The 26,065-nt window shown below is 42.0% G+C and overlaps 1 protein-coding gene and 1 long non-coding RNA gene across 5 annotated transcripts in view; one reads left to right on the top strand and one right to left on the bottom strand.

Moving 5' to 3' along the window:
* The window catches only part of EDAR (ectodysplasin A receptor), a 78,318-nt gene extending 63,686 nt beyond the window's left edge, over window positions 1-14,632 (bottom strand). For 2 of the 4 annotated variants that reach the window (XM_005498424.3, XM_005498425.3), the window contains exon 1: window positions 14,330-14,632. Coding sequence is in view for 2 of the 4 variants with exons in the window: in XM_065059922.1 (XP_064915994.1) it covers window positions 5,178-5,210 (33 nt within the window). In the remaining 2 variants the exon portion in view is untranslated. Of the gene's footprint in view, window positions 1-5,177; window positions 5,323-14,329 lie in introns of those variants that run through there. The other 2 variants (XM_065059922.1, XM_065059920.1) reach the window with 2 other exon arrangements.
* Window positions 4,864-12,582, top strand: LOC135579238 (uncharacterized). Its single transcript, XR_010471956.1, has 3 exons — window positions 4,864-5,151; window positions 7,436-9,074; window positions 10,496-12,582. It is a non-coding gene; the product is annotated as an uncharacterized LOC135579238 (long non-coding RNA).
* Window positions 14,633-26,065: the final 11,433 nt, after the last annotated feature.

Raw genomic sequence — 26,065 nt, 5'->3', positions numbered from 1 at the left:
CGGGAGCCCAAACAAGATTTGAGCATCTGTCACTCAAGCCTCATGTGGGCTGCATCCTGATCCTCTAATCTACCTGCCTCCATCATGCAGCCATTTTCTGTAGCCATTCAACTCCCCCATGAACTTAAGGCAACAAAGGCATGCTGGGCACATGCTGCCTCTCCATTGGAATGATCCCACCTGGAGTGAAATCCCAGGCAACTCACTCTCACCTGCTTGTGGTCCACTGCCACCAGGACAACGTGGCATCATGTGTCATCTGCCTCTGCCCATGAAGGGGTGGGTAATGACAAGATTATCTTGCAAAGTGAAAGGTAACAACACAATTATGTCTGTGACTTGGGAGGGCTGTGAGTAGAGCTCCTTCCTGCCACCTGGCACAGCCGCTACTCTCCAAGAGTTGAGGACAGCTTGCCTGTTCCAGGCAGGCCCCTGGAGTCCCCCAGGCCCTGGTCTGGGGTAGCTCTTATAAGATGGCTTAGCCTGACTAAATGTATTGCCCTGTGCAAGCAGCAAAAAACCCTACACTTACAGCTGTAGCAACGTATTCTATAGTAAAACTCTAGAACAGAAAATTATTTACTTCCATGACTGTTTGCTTGACATAAGTAAAGGGTTATAGAATTTCTGGAAGATACAACTATCTAGTGTACAACAACAACTGAGGAACTACATTTCTTTACAGCTCGTCTAAAATGTCACACTGTGCAGAGACCTGGGGGCGTGTTTTAGTGATGTGCTTTAAATGGTGAAGCGAAAGCTAATTCTTCTCCCAAAAAGGATGCAAGCAGGAAATTTGTTTAAAAGACAAAGCTTTCAATGAATAACAAGTGCTTGTGTTCACATGTGCACTCAGGTTGCTTTCAGGGTTGGTTTTTGTCTGTCTTGGCTCTGCATCTCCAAAAACTTATGTGTGTGCCTAAGTGCCAAATGTCTATAGTGCATCTCAACTTCAAGAGCAAGTGACAGTTAATTAAAACCATACATTACAGAGAATTTGTCCATGATAAATGATGGTATTGACAGATGAATTATTTTTACATTATGCTTAATTACATCGAAGCTCGACCCACCAGTGTGCAAGGGAAAGGGTAGCATTTTTGTTTGATACTAATAAGCTGTGTTCGTTACTTTTCTTCTGCACTATTGATATGTAGTGAAAAGTGACCCAAATCCTCATACATTGTATGTCAAACCAATTTCTTTTTTGGTGTTATATCATGACATACAAGCCATACTGATCTGTTAAAAAAAAAAGAGCCATAAGACTGCCGTGTCTCTTGGCACCTCATGGTGATGTAAGTCTAAAGCGTTAAGGAAACAATGACTGAGTTTGACCGTGCACATGGTGTCAGTTCTGTACATTTTCCTTGCTCAGACTGTTGCGCATATAAAGCTCCTCATCTGAATCCTTGAGATCCTGTTTATCTCCCACACATTCATTCTTCTTGTAGGAAGAAGCCAAAGCTGGATACAGAGCTACAAAATGGCTCTCCCTACTTTATGTGCCTCATAAAAAAAACTTCTCTAAAAGGGAATATCTTTAGTCTTCAAATCATAAAGACCAGATCGTGCTGCCCCTGCTAGTGGAGCAGCACAAGCAGCTGAAATCAGTGGGCTTACTAAGAGAAAAGTGTATTAGCACAGTTAGGCAGATCTCCTAAATAAAAAACAAATACTCTAAAATAAAAGCATTTTTTTGAAGTCTGCCTTCAGTCTTCAGAAAATATTATAGTTGCTGTAGGCCATTTTTATTTCAAAGCCAGTCAAAAGCCTGGAAATGAAAACCTGAGATGACCACATTCATATCACCTATTACCCCTTCACTGAAATTTGCCCCTGCGACATCTTATTCCTGAATCACTGCAGTGCTCTGTACTTGCACTCTGAATAGCTATTCTTGAACAGATTAAAAAGCATTGCTACTCTTTCAATAAGCACTAAAGGGTTGCATATAAGGTATGGTTAGCACATTTCAGAGGTTTCCACAAATAAACTTATTAGTGGAGTAGTACGACACACTGTGTAAAATGGGACAACATCAAATACTCCCTCTGTTTAATTTGGAACAGGGAGCTGAACTTCGAACTCCTGTCTCTCAAGAGAGTGCCAAAACCACAGGGTTATTGGATATTTGCAGGATGGTGCTATTTTTTTTTTTTTTTTACTTCATTTAAATTGTTTCACCCAATTTTAGCTGGATTCCAAAGCAAATGGTGCTTGTGTGGCTATGACGCAATTTCCCACCCACTCTCCCTGGCATACTTGTGCAGCCCCAGCCCCTGTCCCAGCAGTCTTGACTACCAGGATGGGGCAGGGAGGAACCCACTCCCCGGAGGTTTCATGATGCAGGTGGCTGGGCCGGGCTGCCTGGTGCATTTCAGCGTGGGAGGAGGATGCCCTGTGAGCCACCAACAAATGCCCATGGCAGCAAAGTCTTTGCAAATGTCCCAATGGGGAGAACTGCAGGTGAAGCTGGCAATGAGCCACAAAACACTGATCCATCAGAAATAAACCTTCATCCATGCTGGTGCTTGTGAAGCTACTTGCCTCTTAGCCATCCCTGATTTAAACCAGCCTGTGCTAATCTCTAGCACATTTTTGGCTAAGAAAGCCCTGTGCTTCAGCACGGATCAGGCCAGGTTCACAACAGGAGCAGTGCCATGATGGACTCAGTGCTCTGTGGAAGCCACGGGAGGTGGCAGCATCCTTGCTACAGCTGGGGCCTGGGGAGAGCGAGATACCTCAAAACAGAGATCCTCAGAAGCCAGTAGATATGCCTTGGCCATGACACTGGTGAGGCATAGGAACCTGGCAGGGCTTTTCCATCCAGTCCTCAAAGCTCCCCACAATATCCAGCCTACAGAATGTCTCCTTCTGGCCACTTCTCTGTCACAAAATACAGCACTAGTGGTGCTTCATCTCATTGTCCTTAACAATCTGGTTATCCATGAGGTGATGCAAAGCCAACACCTCTGCCTGCCTGCAGAAAGCATCCTCCTTTGTTTGAACATCAGTTTGGAAGTCTTTCCCTTCAGAGGCTGAGGACCCGCTGGGTGGATTCCCAGGAGAGGGGACAGCCCCAAGCCCCCAGCCAGGCAGCTGCATGGGGTTCCTCACAAGGCTGTCCAGCTACCTCCTGTTGATGCATTTCTGCTTTGCATGAGACAGTATTTTTCTCTTTTTCACTCAGACACATGACTCCCAAACCTAGCAACTGGGGCACCACCTGGGATAGGGTTTGGAAACTGAGCTCCAGTTCTTACTCTGACAAAAATTTGAATATCTTATATTGAGTATTCCCCAGAACCCACTTCTCCACACATCCTGCCAAGTACCCTAGCCACCAGGCAGCAGTATTATTTTGTTTTTGCTCTCCAAGTAGTTGCTAATGCCTAGGAAAATGTAACAGTTAAAAAAACAAAAAAAAAAAGAGGGATGGACAGATACCTCTTCCAGAACACACAAGAACCAGGGTTGGAGGCACCATTGTGGGAGAAACAGCAGGTCTCCCCAGGCAGAGGAGCACATCAAGTCCAGATGTCCCAACCGAGCTCCCTAAGCATGGGCAAAATGTAAAAGTGCAACCATTCTCATCAGCAAGACTTAGATGTGGTATGTGGGTCTGTTCATCCAGCACAGGCCAGGCCAGGTAAAGCATGTCCAGAAGCACACGTTCAGACATGCAAGGAACTCAGTGGATGGAAACGTGGGTGTTAAGGAATGTAGGCACCTCTGGGGTGAAGGGGCAGGGGAGCAATTTTCTTAAGATATACATTTTAGACTTAGCATGTGAAGTGACACATCCACTAGACACCAAAGTTCCTCCATCAGATTAAGTTCCTGAAGATGATGTAATAGAAAGTGGCTGTTTCCCACCTCAGAGTGCTCCCAAATCAAAGATTCGAAGAGTGCCTGCTGTTCCACGCACTTTTCACACACCCATTGCTAATTGCTTTTCTGTGATTAAGGAGAAATGTTTCATCTGTATACATGAAAATGGGTGAAAACTCTAGAAGAAAAATATTGCAAAGCTAAACACGACTGTTTATGAACTTTCACCTGTTCTGCAAAATGGTCATGTTTATGAAGCTAAGAAAAGGTCTGTCTGCAACACTTGTTAAATTAATCCAGCTAGAATTGGTGATGATAGAGGAAATACCACAGATATCAGGTTTGCTTCCGTATGTATTTCTGGAGAACTTGAGCTGCTAGCACCACTTTTTGCACTTGGCTTTGCAAGGAGGAAAGCAGATGCTTTTCTCTTTCCTTCATTTTGATTAAACTAATACAGTTTTGGCAGCTTATGCAGCAATTGTACCTTTTCTTTAAATTTTTGTCCAGTTCAGTCATAGGCATGGGCAATAGCAAATAAAAGCACATCTGCAGTTTGTTAAAAGACACAGCAAAAACATGACATCAGGACTGAGGGAGCATCTCAAATCTTTCCACCTAAGTCTTTCCACCAAACTTCTTTTAAAAAGGATGAACAGAAAGTTCTGAAGGAACAAAACAAATCCAGACACCATGCCGCCCTCTCGTTTTCTTTGCTTCTGTGTTTTAGAATTCCAGAAGAAAAAGCCACAAGCACAAACAAAAAATTACTTCCTTTAGGTGGTAACCACATACATCATTCAACTCTTGGTTGGTTGGTTTTTTTTTTCTTTTTTTTCTCACATAATTTTAAGAAATAACTTTGCCACATTTCTTATGTGCACCTCTGAACTTCTTCAGGGATGCCTGGATGATTAAGAAGAACTTACTGAATTAATAAGCCAGAGTACTTTGCAAAGGCATTAAAATAATGTAAGTAGGAGGCACACCCAAGGCTGTGCTGTGGGTGAGCAACATGTGGAGCTGAGCTCGACTACAACATTTTGCTGAAAGCAAGTATTCTCTTCCAAAGCAGACAGTGGCTCTACCAGCTACTTCGCAGTGGCAGCCTTGTGCAGTGATGTCGTACAAAGCCTTTTTGAGCCTCTACAAACCGCAACAAGTCCCAAACCTGACTCATGTCTAGAACTTTGCCTCGCTCTCTGTTGCCAGCTTAGTCATTGCCAGCAGCCCTACATGCATCTGCTAATCCTGTGGTATCCTCAGCACCCTTCCCTCCTGTGAGAAAGCCCTGGTTAGTCAGCCCCTCGCAGAAAGGTAGGGTATTGTGATATTTCTCTTACCGTTGTGCTGCTTTGTTCTTCTTGCATTCCCATCTTAATGACTGCGTGTGAGCTGTTGGCCTTCCACACTTTCTTTGTGCCTATGTAAATTCAGTGTTTGATGCTGAAGAGGCGGAGACGATTTCTAAGTCAAGGGGCAGGTGTGAGTGAAAGGAACAACCCAACAGCCAAACTATTTGAAAAAGAAACCTTTAATGTCTCATCAGCTCAGCACTTGAAAAAAAAAAAAAGCCTTCATAACTTGCCTTGAAAACTGGAAAAACAGGGTGTCTAGCTATAATTTAAGACATTAATAACAAGAAGATATTGCAGTTCCCTGACATATTTTGACTTCTGCACAGCGAAATGCGATCTTAAAACTAGGTGTGATTATTAATACGTGAAACACTGTCAGTGACAAAAAAATTACAGTCGGGTTGATTTGTTTCTCATTCACTAGTCAAAATTTCAATATATTTTGAGTAAAGAGCCCAGGTAAAATTTTAGAGTGCGCCTCATAAAATGGTTATTTCCCTTTGTCAAACAAACATACTGACAAATATTTTGGCATTACCAGAAATTTTAGCATACTTATAGTACTGTAACAACTTTACAGGACTGACCATGGTCTTCAGAGGTATGCAGTGGCTACCATGAACACCCGTAAAACTGCAGCCTCAGGATGTGACACTCCAATTAACAAACTAAGTTCCAGCAAAAGGTATTTTTCATCCACAACTGATGACTTTGCACTCTCAGTCTGGCTGTTTCCTTTCCAGCCCATAAAACACAGCAAAGCAAGAATAAATACACTTTTCCATAAGGTAACACACATTAATATGAGATATCTGAATTCTCACAACTTATTTTTATTTCTGTGGTCCAGAAAAGACTTTCAAGCATGTAGTTAAAGTTTAAGAACATGAATAGCTTACTCGCCCTCTCTAGGAAAACTACCCTGTTTGAAGTTCTGTATGTGCATCTAGGCTCTGGCATGTCAGTCACAATATTTTAAAAAAGAAGTCATATACAGCCTCCTCTGCACAGGCATCTTTACATCGATCATGGAAATCTCAACAAGAAACCAAAAGTCAAATTTCCTATTGGATTTCTTCCTTCTGCTGAAATAATCAACTTTCTCCATAGTTTCCTCATCTAGAACATTTTTATGATGCTAGTAGATAGATGGGCAAATGCAAGCATCCTGCTCCTTGTGCCTTCAAAGCTATCACGTAAAGATAACAGTGTTTTCTTTTAATCTTTTTTTCATTACTGAATATTATGCTTACAACAATCCTGCTTTGCTACAGATGGTTTCCTGTTGTTTCTGCCAAATGTGAAATAGCTATAAAACTTGAAAAGGTTTTGATGCTGTCACTGTATGAAAAATTGCATCTACGAGGGAAAATTAAATATGAGCCTTAGCCTTTAATTGCTTTAATCTTACTTAGTAAGTGAACTTTTTCACTCCCACCCCCGACTCAAAGCTTCCGATAACATGACCTGAAGGTAAAAATACAGCTACGTATTTTAGTCAGGTAGAAAGCCTTCATTAACAAAAACAAAAAAAGAGGAAGGGGAAGTAGATAATTCTCATGTCCAGACCAACCAAACAGCCACCAACTCCTGCTAACAAGAGCAGTGCCTTTGGCTCAGCTTCATAAAACATGTAAAGTCATTTCTGTTAGAAGACAGTGAAGTTCCTGTTTTCAGTGCTATAATAAGGAAATCTGTCATCTTAGCAGACAAATTACTAGAAAATGGCTTGCGTACTCCCTAGGGGACAGAGCCTTTGCTCCTTGCGTGGGCAAATCTCAGTGAACTCAGTGACAGCTTTACTTGAACACAGAAGAGTGTTAAGAAGTACTTCAAAGAAAAATGAAATTTTATACATTTCTCATATAATGTGGCAAACTGTTGATGCTCTCTATAGGCACAGATTCAGTGTTGTATGGGAGAAAGGCTAGAGAAAAGACATGGACAGGCACATGGCTTAAAAGTGGAGTATCAACAAACAAGTGAGCTGCACAGACTCTCAAATTTCTGCTAGTATTTGGCTGGCACCCCATCAACATACTCATTTTCTAGAAAAAACAGTGAGCTTTTAACCACATCCTTCTGCCAACAAGGTAAGGCTGTGTTCAATGCCATGGATCTGCCCATACAAGCACTGAGGGTAGATGCAAAGAGAGTAAATATTAGAAATCTCTCTGTTATTTTGAGTGCATTTGTCTGTCTGTTGCCTTACATTGAAGGCCTGATATCTTTGGGCTCTGCAGATCAAAAAGCAAGTGTTCTGTATGACACAAGAGATTTGGCGAGCACCCATTTCTGGAGGAAGAAACCATGCAATTGTAGTCTCACTCGACCAAGACATCAGACCTCAGCTTCCCAGCTGCTCAGACTTCTGTTGTTCATTCCTGGGCATGGACCTGAAAATCCATCTGCTACAAGAAGAAGTTCACTCTTGGTGGAAAGACAAGCTGGTGGGATTTTAGTTTCTTTTAACCTGTGTTATCTTTCCCTGCTCTGGAGGCTGGAATTTAAAAGCTGAGGCACAGGTCACATTGTGGGCAGGAGAGAGTGGAAAATGTGTACAGTTGTCAAACTGCAACCAAATGTCTCATCTACATGTGGACTTGCCTCACCCATATGCTGTACCCCCGAGGGCACCCTTCACTGCCTCCTCAAAGGGCTCCTGGTGTTTCCCCATGCAGAGATAACTCACTCCAGAGATAACCGTTTGTTTGTTTAGTCTGGCTTCCACCTAAGGTAAATTAAAAACAACCTTCTACAAGCTCTGGGAGACCTGTACTGAACAGCTATGAACAAATCCCTGTAGTTCAACCCAGCTGTGGCTCCTGGTTCATTGAAAAGGTCTTCAGGCTGGGGGGAACAGGGGTGCAGGGGCTACTTGGGACCTGTATGGCCGATGTGCTGAACCTGCTGCCTTCTCTGAGTGACCTTGCACATTGGCCAACTTTGAGATCTATGAAAACCAGTGGTCCCTTGCCTGGGCCAGGAGAGCATTCACAGACAAGCGCCTTTTATTTCTCTTTTGTAGCGCCACATGTGTACATCTGGACCTTGGATGAAAATCAGAACGGGGCATGCAGGTCCCATTCAAATAGCTGCTGACATTACTGGAGAGTCTCCTGGTAGCTTCATGGGGATGTGGACCAAGCCCCTGTAGGTTCGTTTACTTATATATTTATTTATTACCAATTTTGTCATTTGGTCACCAGCTGGATTATTTGCACCTTTCTCATGCAATTAAATGACACAAGCTGCTAGTTCTGGATTTCTTTCTCACAACCAGCTAGAAACCATGATAGAAAACATAACCCTGCCACATCAGAGACGTTCTTCATATATCGTATTGTATTCGCATCTAGGTTTCCTTGTTTCTAGCCAATCTCATCTGTTATCTGTTTTGGTCTGCTTATGGGAACTGGTAATTTTTGAAAATTGAGAGCAAGGAAAGAACAATGTTTTTTTCCTTTGTATTTTACATCCTAAGGAAACCAATAGGATCTACACAAGCACATGAAAACATAGCCCTCAAATTAGCAATAAGTTAGCACATGCTTTTTCTGTATGGAAAATTTAAAGAGACAAAGATCATCATGGGGAAGTATTTTAATGTAATGAAATAAATCTGTGCCCCATAATGCTTGGATACTTGGCTCTGCTTTTGTCTCTCTTGGAGGGTGCTGACACTCAGACTTGGTGATGGATTAAACAGTGACAGCTGAGATAGTTACTGCCCTCAGCTGTGCATCCTGCCCTTTTGGAAATTACTGCCCTCCTGCAGCTGGCACAACTCAACGCTTCATGAATCTGGTTTCAGACTGCCAGACTTCACGCCGGCCATGGCTCATGTGGATTCACTGGCCCGTAAACTCCTGTGGCTTGGAGGTGAGTCTGTGAGGCGTTGAGCAGTACCTACTGTGCAGGTGGGAAAGGATCAGAAAGAAAGGGGGTGCCCAGCTGAAAGTGGTGCTGCTTCGCTTGGCCCCCCGTCACAGGCCACGGGGTGGGCAGCAGCCCACAGATCATTCTCAGCTATTTTAGGAAATACAAGTACATCTGACTCAGGGGACCCACTGTCGTCAGCTACCCACCAAGGAAAGAAATGGCAAAATATCAAGTGACAAAAAGAGAACATCTCCCCAGCCTTTTTTGTTGTTGTTGTTGTTTTTTTTTCTTTTGCAGCTGCCCTTCAGGGACAGAATTAAACTGTGCTCAGCACTGATTAAACTCTGCTCTTTTGAGGTCTAGCACAAATCTTTTTTGGTGGCTTTGATAGGAAGACAAGTTTTACTTTAGGATGGTAATTTCAAACTCCTTTTTGTTATAAGTGGTAAATTTAAGTCCCATGTTTGAGGATGCCGTCTGTTTCATAGTTCCTAACTACAGCAGGCTATAAACCAGCACCAGGTATTTTAACAGATTATTCCATTTTTAGGCTTTGATCTTGTCTGTTCCTCATATTTTTGCGGTCCCAGTTTTTCTCTTCCAAGATGCGTGATCTGAATGCACAGGGCCTTTTTGTTTCCTTCTTTTTAGTGACAGAAGCCAACTTCTATAAAGCCTCAGTTGATCAGCTCTTAGTATACAGATCTGCTTCCTTCCTCGGTCCATCTCTCAAGCCGTGGAGTGTGTATACAGTTGTGAGACAAAAATGGAGCATGTCACAGGAATGCATACTTTTAGTCCAGATAATTGTAAATATCTAATCCTGAACTATTAAAATGGTTCTTGCTTAAAATGAAAAGAAAAATCCTGACACTCAATCTGCAAATAATTGCATGCTGCTTAACTGGCACTTCAGTAGCTTTTCTTTCTGATACATTCAAAGGAAGAGATGGATGCTCTGTCAGAATTAAAAGCTCTCTCAGTACTTGGCCATATGTTTCTGCTTTGGTCCCCAGCCTGCTACAGTGCTGAACAGAGGATAATCGCTGGTATAACGGAGTTTCATATACAACACAACCTTGGGGGGAAGTGGGAAAAAAAGCAAATCTTTCCGGGGTTCCTTTTTACCAAAGAGTGGGCTTGGACTTGGATTCAGCCAAGTTTCGCAGCACCATGTACTGACCATAAAGCCTAATGAATCAGAATCTGATTAACCAGAGCTCAAATAGCTTTCTATGCCAGGCTCCAGTAGGGAAGCAAACATCTCGCAGAAGGTTGGTTGGGAAGGGTTGGATGCTGGAAGTTTGCAGCTAGGCTGATCTTGGCCTTTAAGATCAAAAGGGTCTCAGGTCCATCAACATTTCAGGATGCCACAAGCATAGTCAAGCTAAGCATTATTAACTCTTGTTTTTCCTCCACAGTGACCATTGAGCATACCTAAGCAATCTTCCCAAAACATAGTTTAACCCTCGCATGTTTATTGTCAGAGCAAGCCCCTGGATTGTCAGTTCATCAAGACCCTCCAAGCCTCGTGGGCACAGCAAGTCAGGCAAGAGGCAGTTGAAATACCACAAACTGCTGGAGAGGTTTCTTATGGGGCAGGGAATGGGGCAACATTAACTTCTTGAAAAAGCCTTTCTGCTATAAAACTGACAGAGCTCTGGCAGCCACTTCTGCCACATCAAATCTTACCAGCTCTCCCCTCCCAAAAAGGAAACAAGCAGAATTTAAGGCACTGAATCAAAAAAGAGGCTCAGGTCTGTAGAACTAAGTCTGAAAAAGAATAAATGCCATAAACTCTATGAAATCCACTAGGGACTTCGCTATTCATTCTGCACTGCAGATGGTCAGACAATATGGTAATGTGGTAATGTAAAACCTGTTGCTAGATTCATGGCAGGTGATTCAGCTAAAGCATTGTGGATTAACTTTATAGGATGCTGCTTCTGATAGTTCAAAACCAGCACTCGATAGTGTCAGATCAGGAAGATGTGGCCCTAACTCCATCTGCACAGAGATTTGAAAATCCACTGGCAAAGCTTTAACTTCTTCAAAAAACAACAGCAGATAATGCTTCAAAACAGTGTTTGTTTATCTTTTATTCTTTTGCTTCTAATGGTCTCATTCTGAATTTGAAAATAACTTCCTCTCTACTTTTGTTATGATTTCCCTACTGGGAAGAAACCAAAAGATCCAAGCTACGTCAAGTCAGAAGAAATGTGTGCAAAGCTAACACGGTTCAGGAGGCTGTGTTTGATCACTAAATGTTGCCACGAAGCCAGCAAGAGCTGGGCACATCACCCTTGTGGGAGCTCTGCCATGGACTGAGTGGGCCTAGGAATCTCAGTTCGTTTGTTATAGAATTGGAAGAGTAACAAATCAAACAAAAGAACAACAAGTTACTTGGCCTCCACATAGTATTTGGATGTCCTAGTCTTTTGCTGTATGAAGCCAGGTTTTAGTTTTCTGGAAAAAGTATGGCCAAGCACAGTCCACCAGTACAGGTTAATAGTACTTGCCAAGGTGGCCAGTCAAAAATGTCACAATTCTGTCTTTGTTCACTGATATCTAATCCTTTACAGGGACTTACCTTCTTGGAAAATACATGGCAAGAAAGTGTCTCTGGTTTTGCAAACAAGTTCTTGTCCTAACAATGCACTGACCAGAACATTTCTACATATTTGGGAGGAAGGTTTTTCCGCCAACAAGAGCTGCTGCTCCAGGAGCTGTTGCATAAAAAGGGGCACCTGTTATCTTCTGGATGCATCATAAAGAATACTGTAGGTCTTCAGGGTCAGGAGGGCACCAGAAGACAGCAAAGGCCTGGTCTGGAGAATAACCAGAGGAAGAAATGGGATGCCTTTAACAGGTGTGAATGGAAAGGCTGATCTATCCCCAGCTCCTCGTGAATGACTCATGCAGGGTGTGGTCATGCTGGAACCCTCAAGTTATTCTGCTATAGGCAGGAGCTCACGTTGCAATTCATCTACCCTTTAAGCTGAGAAGAGCAGCAGCGTAGATACAATCTGAAACCCAGTTCCATCCTAGCATGGTCAAAGGAAACAACTCTGTTGAGGATATTAGAGGGGAATTCCTCCACTGATGACAACATGAGAAAAACATTATCTTAATATTAATCTTATCTTCAAAAGATTATGCTGCTATTTTTTGAAAACTGAAACTTAGACTATTTATCTAGCACAGCTATGTTGGTTCAATTAGAAATTGTAGACTCTGTCAAAATATTCCAGCCCTCCAAGAAATGTCACCCTTACATGTAAAGTTGACACAGTTTGCATGAAGCCATTTTCAGAGGAATTCCAAACACCTTTGCGATACAGTCATGCATTTAGTTCAACATTTTCAGTGAGGTGACTTCTACTGCATACAATTCAGTACAATCCCTTGAAAAAGACCATCTAACAATCTGATGTGAAAAAATAAACCACCTATTTATGGCAGCCCTTTTCTGTAAATGCTATCGATACAAAAAAAAAAAAAAAAAAAAAAAAGGCGTGCTGGCTTTTTCTGGACACGTTCTCATCTGAGATCTTTGTTGCGGTCAGACTATATTACTGCAAACAGCAACACAACTGTGCTGCACCCTGCCAACCAAAAGAGCTGGGTCAAGCTTTAGTAACAGTTTCACCCTTGTCAGACATCTCTAGTGAAATTGTGTTCACAGTAGCTTACCTGAAAGTGAAATTGTTCCCACTGAGTGGTGCAGAGCCAAACTGGCTGCTGATGAATGTAATTTATTTCCTTCATTTGATTGTCCTTGTTTCATTTAATTTCAAAATTAATTTCTTAACTGTGTTGCCTGACGTTCCTTTTGTATTTTTTTCACTTTCTATGTCTCAGACATTTCTGACTGAGAAAAACAAAGAACTGAGTAATCCTGATCATAGTCATGCTGTTTGACTCCATTTTCTATAATTACATTTTGTACAATCCTTTTAAAATCTGGGATCTCCCATATTTTTTTTTATGGACCTGACAGAGATTTCCACTATTTGTCCAAAACATTTCAAGAGCTATCATTTGAAATTGCAATGTGCAAGATTACATTCCTCTACTGTAGAGAAGTGAGAGCAGCAGCCATGTGCCTCGTCTATTCCAGCAGCCGCAGGTGCGAAAGTTTTCCTTGTAGCTTGAGGCATATAAAGAGGTTTTGGGTGGTACTCCAGGGAAGTGTTGATCACTAAGCTCCTTGGCATCATTGTACAAGATGAGGATCTCACCCCTTATCCCATGTGGGACAGATCTGAGTGCTATCCAGAGCCCCTTCATGTACTACCTAAAGCTCCACAGGTTGCAAAAATGAGAACACTTTTTCTCTTAGGCATACAAGTGTCTAGCTGCACTTTTTTTCTAATCCACTGTATCAGTTCTGTAGCCATGGCAGCAGCAGCTAAAAACACCCAGCTGAGCATCAGTGACCATCTTTCACAGTTGTACAAGGCTCATGCAGGACACTTTACTGTTGGAGTAGGTTTTACAGCCCTGGCTGAGCTCTCTGTTCCCTCAGACGTAGCTGAGCTCGGCATTTCAGAGCTAGTCCGACACTACGTACAGCTGCAGCGCACTGTGCTTCGAGCAGGTATACGATGCCACTGCTGCCCAGGTGCTCCCCAGTGTGGGCAGCAGCTTGCTTTCCACTCCACACCTCAGTCCCCCAGCACCCTTTTTCGGTGAGATAGTGGAAACGAGAAATAAAAATCGGCACACTACAAACATATTCACACGTACATGCAGTCAGCCTCAACACTACCAACGCTGCGATATCTCACAGCATTAGTAGTAATTTCAAAAATATAGTAACAGTCCCAAATGTACAGGCAAATTAGTTTGCAATGTTAACGCAGACCCCAGACAAGCAGCCTCACTATCCTCTGGAGAATTATGTACATCCACTCAAATAAAAAAATCCTGCTGGCTCCTCTAGAGCTTGCGAACTGATCAGAACATCAGTACTTTTAATAGTAAGTCTGAAGCACATTCAGTGTGAGCTTTTAATCACAGATGCTACCAGGAACTGTAGCTGCTTTCTCATATTCACATTTTAAAAAGCGATTATTAGTCTGATACCGGGAGCAGAGAAACTCACTGAATGGTAGATCTTGTTCAAACGAAACCTAAACCCGACATGATTTCCAACCACAGCCCTCAGTGATGTCCCCAGGACGGAGAGGCTCCCACACCAGTGCCATGCCGGCTTTGGATAGAGGCAGCAAAGACGCTTGACACCAGCCTACCTTGCTCAGATGGGCTCCCCGCCACTGAAGCCTGAAGAAGAGGTCCACCCCTGGGTACAGGGCTCAGGATAACCCCTTGGTCGTACTCTCACAGGTGCCGAGACTCAGGCACAGCCAGCGTGCGTCTCCTGTTCTCTCAGAGCTTGTCATGAATGTCCCAAACTCAGTCCCAGAGAACCCAAACACACCAAAGCCCCGAGCTGCCGGCTCCCTTCGCAGGCTCGGAGAGGCTTCCAACAACTTCTTCCCGCCCGCTCTCTGCCGGGGAAGTTTCATCAAGCCCCGGAGCGGGCTCCGCTCGCTGCTGAAACTCGCCTACCCCACCTAGAGGTGCACCACAGGATGAGGAGGAGCCCCTCATCCCTTCCCCGCTCCTGCTGAATTCGGATTTTGCTGGTGAACTGGAAAAAAAGAAGGTTTTTGCAGGTTTGGCACGGAGGAGGGGAGCCAGACCCTGCACTGGGGAGCAGGGAAACACTTCAGGGAAGCTCCTGGGAGTAGACGAGACAAGGGGGAAGATGACAAATCAAACGGGTTTTTTCACATATACCTAGGTTTTAAGGGAATTTGAGGTGAATCCCCATACATTTGCCTCTGAAGCCTGCCTCATTTTCCTACCCCTCCAAATCAGGTTTGGGGAACCCCCAGACCTCTCGCAGGACTCCATCAGGGAAGGACCACATGAGAGACCCCAAGAATCATTGAGTCTCAAGGACCTGTGGGCAGGCCAGGCAAATTCTAAAGGAATAACTTCAATGTGTTTCAAATGGAAAATACCATAGCTACCTTTCTGAAGTACTGATCCTTTTCTTTCAAAGCAATGCACAAATATTCTTATAGTGTTGAAATTTTTAAGGTTCCAAATTCTGGCTGCCAACTAGCTGTTCTTGAAGGAAACACCACTATTTCTGCAAAGACAGTGTTCCATAAAATTGGAAAATGTGAAATAACCTATTCAGATAGCATTATTTAAGAGTGAAGCAAAAATAAACAAATTGTGAAAAAATCAGCACACCTGAAAATGGCCTGAGTGCAACTAACATTAGTTAACTCAGAGGCCACAAAGGAGAAGGATATCAACATTACGTCTATTTTTGTGAGCATCCAACATGTACCATGAAAAGTTGATGGTGCTTGGTAGATCAGTGGAAAATAATTCTCAAATGAGACCTTTCAGCCTTGTTACGATACAAGATTCATAAAATCTGTATTCTTGTAAGTCCACAGCTGACCTGACTATCACTATGCCGTTTGGCAAATGTGTGCATTGGAAACAGGGGTGCATTTGTTCTTATCAACACATACCAAAATCCATGTTATGAATGAGCATTATATCATAATTGGGCATAATTTCATTTTACTAAGATATTAAATTCAATAGTTCCAGTTGTCAAAGACTGACCCTGGAGCTACATTGCAAGTTGCTTCCTTCATACCTGCAGAGAAGAAAAGGTTATGGTTGGTATCATGACAGACATGACGGTATCTGACCTTCCAAAGGGGCTGCTTGTCTTACAGCAAGTGAATTGTTCTTTAATTTAGTTCCTTGCTGAGATTAGGTTATATGAAAGACAAGGACGAAGGTAGGAATAAATGACAAGTGAAATGATGGAATAAGCTGTGAATGAGATTATTTCCCTACAGCCTACAGGGTGCATCTGTTCCTGAGAAGAGACCATAGAATCATAGAATGTTTTGAGTTGTAAGGAACCCACAAGGATCATCGAGTCCAACTCCTGTCCCTGCATATGACAACCCCACAGTTCACACCATGTGTCTGAGGGTGGTGTCCAGTCTCTTCTTGAACACTGTCAGGCTTGGGGTCGTGACACCTCCCTGCAGAGCCTGTACCAGTGCTCCACCACCCTCTGGGTGAAGAACCTTTTCCTAATGTCCAACCTAAACCTCCCCCGGCATTCCTGACATTCTCTTGGGTTCTGTCATTGGTCACTAAAGAGAAGAGTTTGGTGTCTGTCCCTTCTCCTCCCATTGTGAGGAAGCTGTAGACCACAATGAGGTCTCCCCTCAGTTTCTTCCAGGCTGAACAAACCAAGTGACTTCAGCAGCTCCTCATACAGCTTCCCCTCCAAACCCTTCACCAACTTCATAGCCCTCTTCTGGACCCTCTCCAGTAGCTTTATATCCTTTTTATTGTGTGTTGCCCAGAACTGCACACCGTGCTCCAGGTGAGGTCACACCACTGCAGAGCAGAGCGGGACAATCACCTCCCTTGCCTGGCTGGCAATGCTGTACTTGATGGACCCAGGACACCGGCCCTCTTGGCTGCCAGGGTACACTGGTATCTCATGTTCAACTTGCTGTCAACCAGAACCCTCAGATCCCTCTCTATGGAGCTGCTTTCCAGCATCTCATCCCCCAGTCTGTATGTACAGCCAGGGTTGCTGTGTCCCAGGTGCAAAATCCGACACTTGCCCTTGTTGAACTTCATGTGGTTGGTGATCGCCCAGTTCTCCAATTTGTCCAGGTACCTCTGCAGGGCCTCTCTGCCCTTGAGAGGGTCAACAGCACCTCCCAACTGAGTGTCTTTGGTAAACTTACATGGTATTCCAGTACTTACTTAGTGTTCCCAGAAAAAGGTAGTAGGGCCATGAAAGACAGAAGAAAGTGTGGAGTAGAAAGAAGTAGAACAATAGGTTTTTAGCCCCATTTCCTGTGGAAACAAGGCTCATGTGATGTTTGTGTTCCTTCCCAACAACTTTTGAATCTACTGGCCAACAAAGATACATCCTCAGAAGTCTCTAACAGTTAACAGCTGGGTAAAAACAGTCATTCCTAATTTGTTGCCCAGATTTGAGGAAAACACAATGTGAACACACCTTTTGAGAAAGCAACAAATCCACACAGAGGGAGACCTCACATGTTCTCCAGCCACCCAAAAAGCGTGCATCTTCTTAGACCACACAAGTCAGTCAACCCACAGGACACAAATCTGTAGGAAATTAGGATTCATTAGTTCTAGTACTTCTGAAGCAAGATGTTTTTCTGAGGATGGTTTTTCATCATGGATCAGAGAGGTACCGCAGGATTTTATGGTTTATGTTTTTAGCCAAAATTAGGTTATTCTTCATTCTTCCATTTCTCCCAGTCTTCTAAGCAGAGAGCAATCAAAAGCAACAACAAGAATGTGTTCTCAGCTGTTTAGCAGCCCTGCTGGTCTCAGGTCACCCAGGACATATGTAGGGTACAATCACAGTGTAGCACAGGTGTCTAAGGTCTTGCCTCTGAGTGGGCTCTCTGTGGTTTGGTCTGGTAGTCCACATCCTACCAGGACTGACAGCTGACCCATTGGAACTGCTCAGCAGGGATGCTGAGTATGTGCCCTTTGTAGTGGTGAAGGGATGTGTGGAAAAAAAGAGAAGCTCATCCTTAAGTGACTCAATAACAGTGGAAAAGTAAGTATGAATGAAAAATAAGAGCTACATTTGTCAAAGGGCCTCCAAAATGAGAATTTTTTGTTGTCACATTGAAGCCTGGCATCAAGTATCAGGCTGAAAGGATTAACTTCCGCTTTCAAACCCTATGATATTCACATGTGTCCACCTACCCTCTCTGACACATCTGAAATTTCTGCCCTGAGCACCTAGCTGGAATGAGGGGACTTGCAAGCATCAATGCCAAAATAAGTGTATGCGGCCACAAGGAAGGAAAGGAAGGGTGGACTGTGATAACCTATGAACTCAGCCATCTTGACTTACGAGGCTTCTTACTGCTTACCTTTTCTATCAGGATGGAGGGCTCTGTGGCACATGAATACCTTTTGTCACATAATCATCCTTCCACCCTACCTTCAGTCATGTCAGTAGTACCTTTTAGGTTCATCCAGAGGGCCTCTGTCTTCCCCCAAGTCATGGGAGAGGTAGGGCAGCATGAAAACTGCCTGGATTATGTGTCTAAAAAAGACAGGGGGTTTGCCTTGTGTGCATTCTTATTGCTGCCATCAACTAAGAAAGGCTGACGGGATTCTCCCTTTTGCATCTTGCATCCTCTCCCTTTACTGCAGGGTCTGGAATTCTCCTGTCCAGCCGTGCTACAGAACACTTGCATCCAGAAATGGTGATATGAGGAGGAAAAGGAGAGAGGATTGTTGGACACTGTGGTCCTTGGAGATCCTTTCTCCTTTTGTGGCAGAAAATCATCTGCTTTATATCTAAAACGAAGTAGTCTAGAGACCCCTTTTGTCTCCCCGAAGTTGTGATATTCATCTTGTTTCAAAGTTAAGGACTCAGAGAGCAAGAAGTGTAAAAAGGAAAAGTAAAATAATTGAACAGGACATCCTAGGAATGAAAAGACAGCACTTCTGAGGATGTGTTTGACAAAGAGCTCCTTTCCAAGAGCTTATATTTATTTCCTAAAACACAAAATCGCAAGCACATACCTGCAAAGGTCTTCCATCTTCCATTACTAACCCATTTGCTCAAAAGGCTGGACTTACTGATGTTAAACTGATGACTACCTGTGAGTGTGCTCATTCAGGGCCTTTAACTCTCTCCCTTGCCTTCTTAATCCACTCGTTCTCCTCAGTCAGGTTTGTTGCAGCACCTACCACCACCCCCAGCCCTTCTCTCCCAACACTTTCTGCTCCCGTGTGGTTGGCATATAGGTTCTGTTCTTAACAGGTTGCCTCCTCTGTTTGTGAAGCACTACGTTCCTTTTTAGTTGTTGGGTTGTTTGTTTGTTTGTTTGTTTGGGGTTTGTTTTGGGTTTTGCTTTTTGTTTTGGTTTTGGGTTTTGGTTTTGTTTTGTTTTGTTTTGTTTTGTTTTTCATTAGGACAGAGAAAACACATGTGGGTGCTGGTTTGTGTAGAAAGTAGTTAGAAAAAGGCTTCCTCCAGCCAGAAAAGTTTGTTTGATTCCAGAAAGTATCTCTCAGAGATTCTTCCGATTCTCCTGGCCCACCTCTCCAGTTGAGTCATTACAAGTCCCCATCCTCAGAGGTATCTGGGAACTGAAGCTGATTACCAATAGTCACAAAATCCTATGTAGCATTTGGAGACCTTCTTCCAAATCATTAGGCACACTATTCCAGGCTAGTTTGTTTAAATATTTTTCTAATTTTTCAGAATTATGTCTTTCTACAAGGAAGGCAGCAAGAGTCTGAAAATTACGAAGCAGTTAGCTTAGATTGAACACCAACAGTAACCATGCTCTTGTGTTTGTAATAAATATTTGAAATAATTAAAAACACATTTCTGTGCCTTCTAGAACATATGTAATTACCAAATGTATTAATCATGACTCCTTTCCTAGAAGGAAGATTTCATACCAACTACTGTAGAAATAGTTAAACTATAACCAAATTAAACTACCCTTTGTCTTGTTACTGAGAAAGAACACTTTATATGCTACAGGAGACATTCTTCATGGTCTTTCAAAAACTGAGAGAGGCTTTGAAGAACACAGAAGGATGGATCCAAGTACAATCCTTTCTCAAATGTCCAAAAAGCCAAGAGAAGAGGAGATGCTAGGAAAGAGTTAAGCTGAAGGGCCAAGAGCAGCTGGAGTGCAGGACACTTGTGATACATTGCTGTAGGAGCATGTATTAAGAGTACTCTTAAGAGTCCTTTTCCTGCATTACAAACACCCGTTGAAGTATTGATATTGATTTAATAAAAAGATTGGATGCCAGGACAGTCAGCAGTTCAAGCCCTTTTGAGCTAGACTTTGGATATAAAGTTTTAAACCAAGGATGAGTAGATATTTGATGTGTTGCACTACATTTCTATCTGGATTTGTAGCTTCTTTCTCCACAGTATCTTCATTTGCAGGTGTTGTTTTGCATTGTAATTTTTCACTTTTTCATATATGTTGTCCTTTTCTATGCATTTACTTTTTTTTTGTACTTACCATAGTAAAATTATTTCCTTTACCAAAGTCTTTCCATATAGTTTTGTTTTGTTCTGTTCCTTGATGCATATTCTCTAGACAAGTAATTTCTCAAACAGTTTCTTTCTTTTCCTTGTCATACTCATATTTCTAAAACTTTGTCAAATTTCATGAGGTTATATTATTTGGGGAGAAGGGAGAACTGTGGGTATTAAAGAACATTAATCTCTGATGCTTCTGGATCTGTTTTTTGTAGTTCCAAACTTTTTCAATGCTATGAGAGATTTGTTCCATCTTCATCTTTGATGTTCTTGCCTTTCTTATTTAATTTCAGTATTTGTCTGCTGAAATCATCCAGCACAGAAGATGCCCATGTCAGACAGTTTCTTTATTATCCTAACTTTTAAGGAAGCCCTTAGGATGTGCATATACTAAATATAAATTGTACATACATACGCACATGCTGACGTTCTGTCTGAAATTAAGATGACACCCTGAGCTGACCTTGTGTTTTTTTCTATCTTTTCAAAACAGACCAACTCAATCAGTGCATCTATCTTTGGTATCAGATTGTCAGAGACAATAACAGTTCGGAAAAGTCAAAGTTCCTTACTAACAGAAGAAAGGGATCAATTTTGCCTATGCTAATATTTAGCAAAGTCTTTCATTAGGAAACCTTAACATAACCCAGATTTTGACTTAAGTATTTAAATTTGGAGAAAGGAAAAATTGTAGTTTGCGTTTTGCTACTATTCATCCCAATCTGAGAGAAGTACAAGTCTCTGAAAACTGTTGTTTGCATTTCCACAATGAAAAGTAAGTTATTCAATTTTCCAAACATTCTTCCTGTTTTAAATATGCTCCAGTGGTGTGGAAAATGGACAAAATTATTTCCCTGTAATTATTTCTTGTAAATGTTATTCGCACTGTAGTGCTGATTTGAAAGGAATAGAAATCTTCCTCCTGTGTTTTTAATGGCACATCTCTGGTGCACAGGAAGAATACAAGAGCCATGAATGTGAATGTGAGTGGAGGGAGCAGAGGAAAGAAGGAAAGAGAGAGAGGAAGGCATAGGTCAATGGTTAGGTTGGAGGGAACAAAGGAAAGGACAATGACAGGCTAAAAGGATGGAACAGCATAACCCCAAACCAAACCAACCAAACAAAAAACCACTTCTAGGTAAACTAACTTTCAGTCCAACTAACTAACACCTTTCACTTTGATGCTCTGCTCATGCCTTGCATGTTTTGAATTTGTTTGAAGGTGTAAAAAGTGTTTGAAAGCATAGAAAGAATATATAAAGTGATGATGGTTGTATAACTGAGCTTTAACTAGCATATTAGAATTCCCAATTCATTTTCACAAGTATAAGTAGGTGTTTTGTGTATGTGATCCTGAAAGTTGACTGGCTGACCTGATAAAATTCATCAGTACTTTTATATCTTGCTTTTTGTCTCCTACTTCACTGAGAAAATGCCATGGAAAGATGGACTTTGTGATACATGGGAGGCTTAAGCAATTTGCTGATTCTCCTAGGAAAATATGAAATCGCTACCGAATTGAGGCAGGACACTCAAGGTAAGCTGGGATTGAACTAGCATCTTCTATTTCAGTAGATGCTAATGAATAAATATGTCTCCTGCACTTCTTGCTCCACCAGGAAATAATCTAAACTTACAAGTGAACTTTGCTGTTCTGCATATGCTAAAATGTCTTGGACTTTAACTTGCTGCAGTCAACAAGGCCATTGACTTCCTGACATCTGGATTTTCTCCCTGGGCTGTCTGTGGACATGGGGATCTGTCCCCATCCTTTGTTTCAAAACAAGACTCAGCCATCCCTGGAGACATTCCAGACCAGGCTGGCTGGGGTTCTGAGCAACCTTATCTAGTTGCAGACGTCCCTGCTCATTGCAGGGGGTTGGACCAGATGACCTTTGAAGGTCCCTTCCAACCCAAACTACTGGTCTATGATTCTATCAAAAGAAGAAGAAGGCAATGAGAATTGGAAAGAAGAGCAAGATGAGGCAAAACTTTCAGAAGGAGAGAGGGAGAGATAAAACTGGGAATGACCAAAGGACATGAAGGGTAGTATCATTTTAAATGACAGTTGGATACTTTTGTGGGTTTTTTTTGTTTGTTTGTTTGTTTTTGTTGTTGTTGTTGTTGTTGTTGTTGTTTTTGGTTAGTTGGTTGGGGTTTTTTTTGTTTGTTTGCTTGTTTGGTTTGGTTAGGTTTGGTTTTTTGTTATCTGAAATTAAAATTTGCAGGTTTCTTAGGTCCATATGTATATCCACGGCTGGACATCTAGGTACCCACATGCATCCCTGTGAAGGGAAGAGGGGACACAGTACGAGACCAACACTAAAGTTGCAAAGCCAGAATTCAGGGAATTGCTCCACTGAAGGTTGTGCAACTTCTGTCCTCACATGCTGGATATTTACACACCTTAGCCAACATACATTGAACAGGTAGCACTTTTACCAGTTCCTTTTTTTCTTCCTTATGCAATGTGTAAGCACGAACATTATTAATGACACAACATCAAGCCCTGCTACACCTGTATTAACTTTCTTACGGATGTTGGCGAGATATTATGGATGTTTCTTGTAAAACATTCAATATTCCAGAGCTTTACAAGCAATATTGATTGTATCTTCAATTTCTCTCTAAAATGGCTGGTGTTAGCCTGATTTAACAGAAAAAGAAGGGAAACAGAGAAGAAACGATGACCAAATATGCTCGATAATTTCAGATGTTTGATTTCAAATGCCTCAGGACTGATTTTTCAGGCTACATCACTGCATACAGCACTTGATGCATTCCAGAATGTCTTGCAGTCACTTCAGTGGCAGCCAGCGCAAGAGCTTATCGATCTGTCAGGTCTGTATTGTGCATCTCATGGGAAGCAGGATAAGAAAGCAGGGACCCTTGGGACAAGGTTGTGTCAGAGGCAGTGTTTCCAAGACAGTATTCAGCTGCCTGAAGTGTGAAAATTCTCCTTCTCCTCCTGCCTCTCTTTGCCTCCACCTTTGACAACTCCTGTGATTAGGAGCTTCACTTGTTCAGGGATTATGGCAAATGAAGCCAAATCTAGTAAAAAGCACAGTACATTAGCATATAATTAAACAGTATACTGTGGTTTTTGCTGGCAAAGTAATTTGAGTAACTCATTACATTCAGCCCCAGATGCCCAGTTTTGCCTTATCTTCTGTAACTCCTACCAGTCAGTAGGAGTCAGTAATTCCTATCAGTCTCCAGAACTGTCATACTCATCTGGTGACTTTCTATACTCAGTTTGCACATGAAAATACACTGATAAGGATATAAGACCAAAACTACTCAAAACCACTTTATTCCTGATTAACCTCAGCATGAGTCATAAAATGTCCTGTCCAAACAGGTAACCAAAACCCTGCAGGACACCCAGGAATCCAAAAGCTTCACACTTATTGCCAAGGAGCACTTATCCAGTGTTTTTAAGCAGCACAAAGAGTGCATTTGTTATACCACTAAAATTTACAAGATCTGAATGGAAAGCCAAGAAGCAGTAGGCATTGGAGCTGCCTGAATGATGGGCCATCTTATCTGGCAGCCTCCACCTTTGATGGATCAGGCTTTATCTCAGGATTTGTCTGGAACTTAAACTGGCCACAGCAAGCCCTGGCACCTGGCAAGAGCAGGAGTCACCACCATACTAAAGCATGTATTCACTGTTACAATTATGGGAAGCTATGTGAAGGGAATTCTTTATTTAATATTTGTCCTCTTCAAACAGCTGTAGGATATTATGGTCATTTAGCCCCTCAGAAAATGAATTAAGTTCTGAGACTTATTGACAGATATTTCAAGCATGTCCTGAGCCAGTAAATGCCTTGCTTTTGACATAAACTTGGAGGGTCTCATCTTGGAGTGTGATTGTTGTGTGTATGTGTTGAATAAAACACTGGAGTCATCTGACTTGTAGAAACCGCTTAGAAAGGTAACTAGAAAGGGTAACCAGAGCTTTATTTTAAGCATTTATTATCATTTGGATGCTAATAGAGTTTTCTGATATGCAATAATCACTTCAATTTAATAAAAAACTATAAACAGGGCATGAACAGCTCTGACATTATATGTGCCTTGTAAAATTAGGTTTCTAAATTGGTGGTGATTTGAGCCATTGGTTCAAACTCAAAGTCTAATTGAAATTTGGATCATAAATTTAGGGGTAAAACTGACCAAAATGATGTCACAAATTTTCATTTATATGGTGGAAAAAATCAAAGAGGCTTAGCTCATAAGTTTGGTCAAAACAAATTTCTAGGTCTAGCAGAATATCATATTCCATTCATTACCCAGCTGGTGTCCATGCTCTTTCTCAGAGTGACAGGAGAGTTTAAATTCACATCCCTTAAAATCAATTGCACCTTCATTACTCTTAATTTATGTAATACATCTTTAATTTAGGAAGCTTGTATTAAGAGGAAATATTTAGGATACTTTTCCAAGTACAGTATATTTTGGCTCACAGGATATTTTTCAAAGATATTGCAATGAATTTTCATTTTGTTTATAACCTCTTCTTTGGCAGATTACTTGCCTCACGAATGTAGATGGTTTGCAGACTTGATTAATATTTTAATATGCTATTGTATCACCTGCAATGTATGACTGTGGTATATTACTAACCTTCAACATACATAATAAATTCTAAATGACAGCTGGTTAAAAAGACCAAACCCAGTCTTGTGATAATACTTCTGTATGAGTGCTGATGATTCAAGGTTAGCGGGTAGTCTGGAGTCCAAGCTGACTCCACCACCTGCACCATTTATTACCCACTGAGAGGCTGCTCTCTGAATACCTTTCTTCTTTCCATTTTAAAGGTGAACTGTAAGACCAAGTGCTTACTCAGAGGAAGTGTCCCAGTTCTGTTTGTCCTGAAGCAGTTTGTTACCTCTCTTAGAACCATGAGAACCTACAAGAACCTACCTTTGCATTTAGTTCTTACAACATACCAACTGAGCTGCTTGGGATCCTTTCCCAAAAAGAATCCAAAGCTTTTTACAGGATTATTTTTAAAGCTAATTCCTGGAAAAATGCCCTCAGGATAGAAGGTGTATGTAGGTGTGTGAGAAGCATCTATGTTTATTTCCCTTTCCAGCACAGCCAACAAAACAGTATTAAAGTATTCCCTTGGTATATAGGGCCTGAGTTAAACAGGGGGCTTACACTGTAGCCTCTTCCAAGCATTTTCACTGTTTGCTAGCTAAAGGCTTTTATCTTCTTTATTTTTATTCATTTAAACTAATGGGTGGAGACAGAGAAAACTGCATTGAGGTGTTGGCAGCAGACAAATATTTTGTTTTAAACCAATGCATTTTTGTATGCTTTCTCTGGCCCATGGTCTTGATTGCTCTGGGCAAGACTCCTCAGTACCGTTAGTGAGCATGTAAATAGTATCCATGAAGTCAATGAGCTACTGTTGAAGTGGCTACTGTTCAATGACAGCAGAAAACAACTCTGTGCTGGCAGCCTGCACAGATGTCTTAAGATCTTGTGCCTGAAGATATACGAGCCAGTCTGTCCCTCTGCTTGTATCTTGAATTTACTTTGAAAACACGTTCACAAAATGTTATACCTGGGAAGGGAGATTGAGAGTCATGAGGTCCTGCCTGGAGCACAGTAATATAGGCTGGACTGACAGATGTCACTTGTGCCCCTCATGCAGTGCCCATGCTGGCTGATTTAACTTCTTACTGACTTCTCACAATGTAAATACTGGCTAAATTCTTCCATGGGTCTCCTTCGGACATTTTCTTTCTACAGTTTATGCAGGGTCTGAAATTCCTCCCTTGTTTTTTATATCCTTCAAAGGCAGAAAGCTGTTTTTTGCTGTTAATGATCT

This window comes from Columba livia, chromosome 1, assembly GCF_036013475.1.
Source record: "Columba livia isolate bColLiv1 breed racing homer chromosome 1, bColLiv1.pat.W.v2, whole genome shotgun sequence".
Lineage (NCBI taxonomy): Eukaryota > Metazoa > Chordata > Aves > Columbiformes > Columbidae > Columba > Columba livia.
The sequence above is the reverse complement of the archived record's forward strand: the minus strand, read 5'-3'. Positions and strand labels throughout refer to the sequence as shown.